This window comes from Octopus bimaculoides, chromosome 1, assembly GCF_001194135.2.
Source record: "Octopus bimaculoides isolate UCB-OBI-ISO-001 chromosome 1, ASM119413v2, whole genome shotgun sequence".
NCBI classification, from domain to species: domain Eukaryota; kingdom Metazoa; phylum Mollusca; class Cephalopoda; order Octopoda; family Octopodidae; genus Octopus; species Octopus bimaculoides.
The window spans coordinates 14,486,502-14,495,923 of record NC_068981.1 but is presented as its reverse complement, the minus strand read 5'-3'; the positions used below and the strand labels follow the sequence as shown (position 1 = coordinate 14,495,923).

At 34.1% G+C, this 9,422-nt stretch overlaps 1 protein-coding gene and 1 long non-coding RNA gene across 2 annotated transcripts in view; one reads left to right on the top strand and one right to left on the bottom strand.

The window, feature by feature from the left end:
- LOC106869365 (uncharacterized) overlaps nucleotides 1-677 on the bottom strand; it is a 5,386-nt gene extending 4,709 nt beyond the window's left edge. Inside the window, exon 1 of the long non-coding RNA XR_001409393.2 lies at nucleotides 567-677. This is a non-coding gene — a long non-coding RNA (uncharacterized LOC106869365). The remainder of the gene's footprint in view (nucleotides 1-566) is intronic.
- A 934-nt stretch (nucleotides 678-1,611) lies between these two features.
- The window catches only part of LOC106869364 (glutamate receptor), a 695,940-nt gene continuing 688,129 nt past the window's right edge, over nucleotides 1,612-9,422 (top strand). The window contains exon 1 of the mRNA XM_014915088.2: nucleotides 1,612-7,330. Coding sequence (XP_014770574.1) covers nucleotides 7,198-7,330 — 133 coding nt within the window. The 5' untranslated portion in view covers nucleotides 1,612-7,197. The remainder of the gene's footprint in view (nucleotides 7,331-9,422) is intronic.

Below are 9,422 nucleotides of genomic sequence, written 5' to 3'. Positions count from 1 at the left end.
TATATATATGATAGATAGATAGAGAGAACACACGAATGACCATATCTCAAAGATGAAGCTAACGATGTAGCACAGATCATATTATGAAACATATGTATACATATATTTGCTACCGTGTGCGAGTGACTATTTAACTGTACACTCATAGTTAAATAACTTCATAGAGATACACACACACACACACACACACACACAAACACATATATATATATGTGTACACAAATAAATTAATACAATTATGCACGTCAGAAAGAAACGTATAAACATACACATTGATATACGAGTATATATATATGTGTGTGTCCATACTTGATTCATATACTCACCAACATACATTTAGATATACATGCTCTCATACAATAAAAACAGTTTATGTATATATGTTTATATAGAACACACTGATATTTGCACACGCATAGAGACAGAAAAAAAAAGATTATGTGAGAGATTTAGTGATATAATGAAATACATAGATGCATAGATAGATTAGTGAAATGGTGAGAGAACAAAAATATTTCTAGAAGCAGAATAGAAGTGATAGGATTAGTCAAGAAGAATATAGTCACATGTCTGTATAACGACTGATGGTCTCTTCAAGTTATGATACCACTAATTAAAATATGGCCGAATTTGTGTCGTCATCCTCACTTTAACACCATGTTCCATAACTGTTTTTCATTTTTAAATACCTCTTTTTTTTGTTGTTGTTTTCGAAATAAAATTTCTTTCGGCAGTTTGCAACTCCCCACTCTTTCATTCTCCCGCTGTCCCCTTCTCTCTTACGCTGAAATATTTAACTTGTTGTTGCCCTTGGATTTTGTTGTTGTTGTTGATTCTTTCCAGAGATCTATAGATATCTTCATTTCCTTAGATTTGTGAAAGCGATGCGCTTACTTCAAACCTAAAACGGTCAGCAAACGTGGCGCATGCGTGCATTCGTTTGCTACGTTCAGCCCGTATTCCAGCTTCTCATTTGATGATAACTTCTCTGTCTCCTTCTCCAACTCTAACTCGATCCCCTGTTTTTCCAGTTTCACTGCCCCCGTCTCCTCTCTCTCATCCTATTACTATTTCTTTATTTCCTCCGTCTTTCACCCACCACACTCTAGTTTTACATCTCTAGATATTCTCTTATTTCTCACTGTCGTTAGTGCAGTCAGTATATATCTGTCGACATTATCTCCGCACACTCATACATACACAAACGCACATAGGTGTGCACATACGCGTACAATCATTAATACACCCATGCATCCACACAGCCGAGAACATAGTTGGTTCCATTATTGATAAATCTTCCCTCAACTGCACTCTGTTTTTCCTTGTCGAAATTTGTTTCCAGCTTCCATTCTTCTACTCTTTCTTTCTCTCACGCTTGCATACATCGCTACACACGCACGCACCGCTGCTGCATACATGGGAATACACTCGTGCACATCGCTTAGTTCTGTCTTCTCGTCGCTTCCTACTCACCAAATTTTCTCTGTACTTTCAAGACTATCTCTTTACTCTCCCGTTCTTCTTCCTTCTCTCTTTCCCTCTCCAACTTTAGCTGTTCGTCTTTCACTTCGATGTCTCCCACTCTCTATCTACCACTTCCTCCTTCCTTTCACCCCAGTTGTTTTCCTCTCTCTTTCACCCTCTTCCTTTTGTAAAGCAACTGTCGTTGTAAACCAACTACACATGTCTGTGGTCGTTACGAGCGGTATCTACTTACTAAATGGTAGATTCAGCACGCTGGCGTTTTTCTGCCGTCGTACAACACGGCAACCGAGAGTTTACCCAACAGAACCACCTACGACCCGGTGTGGAGCCGAAAATTTCTTATAATATCATTGCAACCGCAAAATTATTGGATATATATTCGAAATGATTTCGAGGATGTAAACCTTAGTTCCAACAACCAGACGACGCATGCATACAGATGCATCCAAGCGAAACTTGTACCACCAAAAACTACAAATATAACAGTGGCCTGTCAAAGAAACAAAGAAAGAAAATATAAAAAAAAAAAACAAAATAATACACTCCAAACACTTCAAACATAACATATACAACAAGTATTCTTGTAATAATAACAGCGGTGATATAGCCATAACACCTATTCAACACACACATACGCGCGCACACACCAACACTAAAATCCAAACATGCATTCAAAATATAATTAAAAAAAAAATACAAACAAACGGAAAGTGAAAGTATATTTGATAAATAAGAAAGGTTTGCGATATAAATTAAGAGTATTTCCACTAATATAAATATAGAAATATTTTATATATTTTTATGATAAATTATTCTGGATAACAATTATTTATATATTTCTCTCTCTCTTTCCCTCTCTCCTCTCTCTCTTTCAATTTATTTCACTCCCTCTCTCTTTCCGTTGAAACACTTCTTAAACATATACCCATGTGCACGCACATCTATATAAATATAGACACTTAAACAGATCAACATAGTCTAAATTATACAATTTTTTCTTCCCATTACAACTCCCATCTTGTTGCTGTTTAGCCATTAACACAATCTTCAGTACATTTTCCTATTCTAAATCACTCACACAGATTTCTAACGTAAGGAAATAATTATCATTTTCATTAATGTCATTATTTTAAAGACATTCCAATATTTTAAAATGCCGGTATATTTGTATTATTTCCTTCATCATATTGGTCATACTTGCTCTTTTCGTTACTCTGGTAAATAATTTAGGGTAAATACAATTGAAAAGCTCACACTTATCTTCCTTGATCAGATTTTGCTGCTGTTGCTTCCATATATTATTATTATTATTATCTCTCTCTCTCTCTCTCCCTCTCTAGTTTTCTGTTAAAACACATCTTTTCTCAAGCAAATATATATGTATATATATATATACCCATGTGCAATCACGTATAACTGTAGATACTTAAACACATCACTATACAAGAAATTATACAATCTTTTCCTACCATTCCAACTTTCATCTCATTGTGAATTTTTAGCCATTAAAACAGTTTACTATTCATATCATTAATATAATTATTTAGAATATCACTTTGAATACAATTATATATATTTTGAGATAAATATACTTAGAACTGGTTGTCAACTTTATTCAAATTTAATTCATTTTTTTCTGCAATAGTTCCTGATGCACGTGTCAACATTTGTTTCGTAAATCTGTCTTTATGCATTTTTAATCTATCATTTAATGTATCACTCCCTTTACTAAATTACCCACTTAACTGAATCCATGTGGTTAAATACAAGCGTGTATGCTTGTTCACTGCACACATGAGACTCCTCCACATCTAAAGTATCAATACATACAATCATATGATAGAATTCCCTACACTTCTTCATGACGAACCTCCTGCTCTACGCCGTGTCATAAATCGAAGAGCTGAGTACGTTCCTATATGAGACAACACGTTCTTAAGCACACAACTATGCTTGCAGGCATGCGCAAGTTTGTAGTGTGACAACAGGTTGTTTGGCTGACAATCTCCTTGCATGCTTAGTTAATTCTCTTACACCTTCAAATATACACACATATTTCAGTTATCTTTATTTTTTATCTAGTAGAACTACATTCCTTATTAAACCCAAGTATGTATTTTAAGCTACGGTAAAATCTCTTACTTATATTATCAACAATGTATGTATTTAGCTCTCTAAACATTTATGGCTATCGATGGTGGTTATAGAGTTCATTCTCTAATTTTAGGCATAATTTTCATCCATCTTTTTTAAATACATTGTTTTCTTGCCTTTTGCCTATGTTTTACCAAATCACATTTATGTAAGACTTAAGTTAACAATTGATTTTAAGGAACAGCAACTTCTCAACGCAGAAGGAAAATGAGTGTGTGAAAAGCAATTAGAAATAATCCACTACTACAACTATTACTACTGTTCACGTATATTTTATATATGTTCATTATTAAATATAACCATAGCTAGATGATATAGTTCCATCTGCTATACTGTATACGTGTGCGTAATTTATATATATATATATATATAGTGGCTGCACACGTGCCTGGTGTAGTAGTCATCTGAGTGTTGCGTGTGGCAGTATAGGCTTAAACTGTATAGCTGTAGTAGTGGAGGCACATTTCATGCTTCTGCAATATTTCAGTTGAAAGACAACCCAAAATTCTCTCAGTAATGTTAGCAGCATTTACAGGTTAGAAAAAGCGAAAAGAGGGACAGCTGATTAGGGAGTCATTCTTTGAAGAAAATAATTCAATCGATGTAAAATCCAGATCTTTTATTAGCGATGAGAAAGAGACCTCCCATTATTAAGAAATTTTCGAATAAATATGAAACGGACAAAAATATAATATATATGTTTAGACTTGTGCATCTATACTAATAATCATAATAATAATAATAATAATTTAATAACAATAATAATACTGACTGAAATTAGACTAAAAGAATAGGAAGTTAGTGTCTATAGATTATTAAGAATTTTTGTAGAGTCGATTGTTGTTTTTGTTGTCGCTGCTGCTGTTGTCGTTTTGCTGCTGCTACTACTGTGATTGTTGTTATTGCTGCTATCGTTGTTGCTACCGCTGTCGATTGTTGATCCCCCCACCTCTTTCGCGATTGTGAAACATCAATCATCTGTGGGGAAGTTGTTGTCCCTGAATAAAACTTCTTTTCTACTGCCTTCGCTTTCTTCCTCTCTTTCTTTCGGAATTGTCATTCAAATGTGTCGTCTGATCACAATTATTTAGCAAACAGCTAACGCGAATGACGTGTCGACATTTAGGCTGATATTGTTTTATTACAAGTAACAACAAACAAAGTCGGAATACATACAGCGATAAAAGAGAAGGGAAAAAGTTAGTAAAATAAGCATCTCTACATAAGAGAGGAAGGAAGGACATAAGGGAGAAAGGAAAATCATTTACTACCCATAACTACCGTGTTAGGTCTGACTGACAGCGACAGCAGCAGCAGCGCAACAAGCACGAATAACACCGACAGCAGTATTAGCAAGGACAGTAGAAGCAGTAGCATCAACAACAGCAACATCAGCAGCTGTAGCGTGGTGTTATTAGCCTTAAATACACACCACACATAATCTACTCATCTACGCACATACATATATACTTATCCACATTTTTGTGTGTGTATTATAAATAATATATGTATATATATATGTATATATACACACGCACTTATCGAGGTTTTCGTTCCTTTCAATAGCAGTTGCAGCAAGTGCAGTCGCGAAACAAGCTGCGTTATAAATTGCTGTCGGATTTTGTCATTTGCTATTGCTGCAGCTGCTGCTGTTGTTGTTGTTGCTATTATTACCACTTTTGCTGCTGTTTTGTTTTTCTTTCCGTGACGCTGTTGTGGTCTTGTTGTTGCTGTAGTTGTAAGGCTATTGCTATGTAGAAAGTGTGGTGAGCTGCTGTTGTTGGTGTAGATGTTGTCAATACTTTGACATCCAGTAAAAAAAAAAAAAATTGCTGATAGATTGACTAAGTAAAAGACAGACAAACAGACTGATAACTTGAGGATAGATTTCACTTTTTTTAAATATCTATCACTCGTTCCCACATCCTTCAACTTAACCATCTCATTAAAATGTAAACGCCTACACCCATAGCATCATCACCGCAATTTATAAAAGCATTAATCTCATCAGCATCACCATCATCAGTAATTGTCATAAACAAATTACGTGCAGGAGCACAAAATATTGTTGGCAAAAGAACAACAGCGGCGACAACAACAACAGTAGCAAAAGCAGCAACAGCAGCAACAGCGACAACAGCAGCAGTAACGACATCTGCGAATTCGAAAGTTTCATTGAAATAAACATAATTTAGTTTACCTCGAAATATACATATTTCAATAAAAAATAAACTATAAGTGATAATCTTTCTATCTATATATATCTATACACTGCTCTCTACATAGATATATATATATAAATATACACACTCATTAATTTACTACGCAAACAAAAATTGTTAGACAACATCATAAACACGAATAATAGTACAGCTGCAATCATTCCAAATAATTTCAGATAAACTTTCCACATAAATAAATTATAAAGAATAGAACTTCCGTTTTCAGTTTCATATGGTATTATTTGGTGAATATTTTGAACCGTATAATTAAATGGTGGTTAAAATACATGTATTAAAGCACAACGTAATAAGGTGAATCAATAGAATACTGATAGCTATATATATATATATATATATATATATATATATATAATTGTCATTGATGAATGGTGAGTTTAAGGAGATGAAGTTGAGGGACTCCTAGAAAATATTCATAACTATATAAAATATTTTCTTTCTTTCATCAGAAGTAAATTGCAAGGTGTATCTAATTAACTAAGAACAAATTAACCTGTGTTTATCGTACATAGGCATATTAACAAAGAAATATTCCTTGAATTTTCTACATTCGAAATTTATTTCAATTGACAGCAATAATTTAAATTCTTAACAATTATCGATTTCACTAGAATACTAATAAACATCGCTAAGTTTTAAAATATTTATTATCGATATTGACAAACATAACTTTCTTTCATAAAGAATCTGAATAACTTCTTGTTTGTTAAGGAGGGAATCTGATTGATTTCCCCATCTTGTATTTTGATACCCCTTTTATATTGGGAATAAATGTTATCGCCCGAATTTACGTTAGCGCAACAATAAGGCAATAAATCTACATAAAACTCAAACTTTTAGTATATGTTTAAATTGTTATAAAAAGTATGTACTGATGTTGACATATATATATTTATATAAATATATGGGTATATATACATACGTATATACATAAGTATATACTTATATATGTTTATATTTATATATATATGAATATATATTACAACAGCAATACTCTTACGTGAACAAAAATTGCAATACCCACAAACAATAAAAATACATATTTGCACTAATTACTTAATAATTCGCATATAGATACTAGATAGACATACAACATTCATACCTATTACACAACCATATACAAATATACACCTACACCTAAAGGGAAACCTAGCACATAAACACACACACATACACTTACAGCCACACACTACATACATATATATATATATATCTATATATACGTTAAAGTACAGATACACACAGGTGAATCCCTACAAGAAAAAAACAAGCATGCCTTCCTAAGAAATAGGTGTGGACTGATGAGAAGTCGGAGACAATGGTGATGTTTCGCTACATGACAAATGGAATTGCCGCTGTGTTTATCGTTGTCACTGTCATAGCTTCAGCCTTTACATGCTACACGGCCAACGAGACAGACAACGTTGCCTCAAACAACAGAATACCTATAGGTGAGTAGAACACACCGCCATAACAATAACAATACCAACAACACCACACTAGTAATAAATAGTAACATCAGAAGGATGTAATAATATAGAAACCAGCAGCAGTGGAAGCAGTAGCGGAAGCTGCAGCAGAGGCGGCAGCAGCAAGTGGGGAGAATAAATACAACAATAACAAGATGATCAGTAATAGCTTAGGAAACCTACACAAGTACAAATGGTAATGAATAAAAAAAAAATAATAATAAACAATCCCAGAATACACTAACATCAATTCCACCGGCAACTATAACAACACTTCTAGGTTAGTTGGTATAAGCGTCAACAATGACACCAGAGCTATTATGCTTGTAATGACAATGATAATTATCACCCACACAACTCATATATAATAACCAACAACAATATAATAGTCATCACCGAAATACCCACCTACAATCCTTATTATCACTACCAACACATTCATTATAGCCAACATTAACAATATGTACATAACATACTCTACCAACACCACTAACAGAAATATCATAACTACTTCCATGAAAATAGTCTTTCATACTCAGCGCCAACACTGCCGAGAAGTATCCTCACCGGTAGTACACAAAAAGCCTACAAACTGCAATCACCGTCACTATAGCTGCAACAATATAACACCACCTTGTTACACTATCATAACGACCAACAGCGCAATATCATTATCACTCCCACCAGAAACACAACGTCACCTTTACCACCACTGTCTCATACAATAATATCAGAGCATTACGAAAATGCTCCACCGCAATCAGCGCTTTCACTTCTAGTAATAAATAAGTATATGGAAGTCATCATTTCAACAACCCTAATTTCAAACAACTTTAAACCCCCAACACCACCTTGAATGCAAACACAATCGTTATGAACACCATATATTTATTTATTTATGTGTTTCAGCCAAGTGGCTGCGGCCATGCTGGTGCACCATATACTTATGACGAGTATTCCTATCTCCACTATCGTCTACATACTCATCAATGTTACATCTTCACCATTCTCGACCTCCTTATTGCTAACCGCATTACCATCATCATTGTCACCATCACCATCCTCATCAATCCTTCTCACGACTTTCATGATCATCATCGCTAACATCATTATTATTAATAAAATGAATTATATAAAGAAATATAATATATATATATATATATATAAAACTTATATAAAGATACCAATCATCAATAGGATTTTTTTGTTCTTTTACTACTACTACAAGTGGTAGTAGTAATCGGTTTGGTCTGACTGGTGAAGTGGGCCCGCAGATATTATAGCCCTCAGACTCATGAAAGTGACGCGCAGTTACCACTTCTCTTGACCAGGCACTGCATAGTAAACTGCAAAGAGGAAAACTGTAAAGCGCCAACACTAGCTGGGGAAAGGACGGCAGGGAGTAAACTTATGGCTAGGGATCTAATAAATGTATAACGATAAGACAGTATTAGTTAGTCGGGGCTGCTTGATTTCCAGGAGCAAAAGGAGTAGGAAAAATACAATTATTTATTAAAATATTCAGAATCAAGAAACAACACAACGCTGAACTGAAAATGTGAATTAGTGACAAAGAATTTTCCAACAAATTGAGGTCTCATTTTTAGGAATACAGAATATAGTGCTGATTCCGTAGCAAGATCATCACACAAATTACATGGAGGACAGCGTTATGGGCCTCACATGTGATGTGTAGTGAGGAAGTAGCTATTGAGAATTGAAGTAGTTCCAAACCAGAAGTAATAAGGTCGTGGTATATGTTCAGCTTTGGTTATAGAAAATCTGGAGAGGATCAAGTACATTATTTATCAAATAATTCAATTGTCTGTCTGTCTTACCCGTTAATACGTGGGCCTATGTATATAGGTAGGTAGGAATATAGATAGATACATAGATAAGTGTTCATATGCAACTATAAGTGTGTGTAAGTGAGAATAGAAGCATCTACAATATTATTACGTGTAGCAAAATTCAAAGATATATATATATATATACATGTAAAATTGAATTTTGTCTTTTTTTGTAAATCTGTACTCTCTCTCTCTCTCTCTCTCTCTCTCTCTCTCTCTCTCTC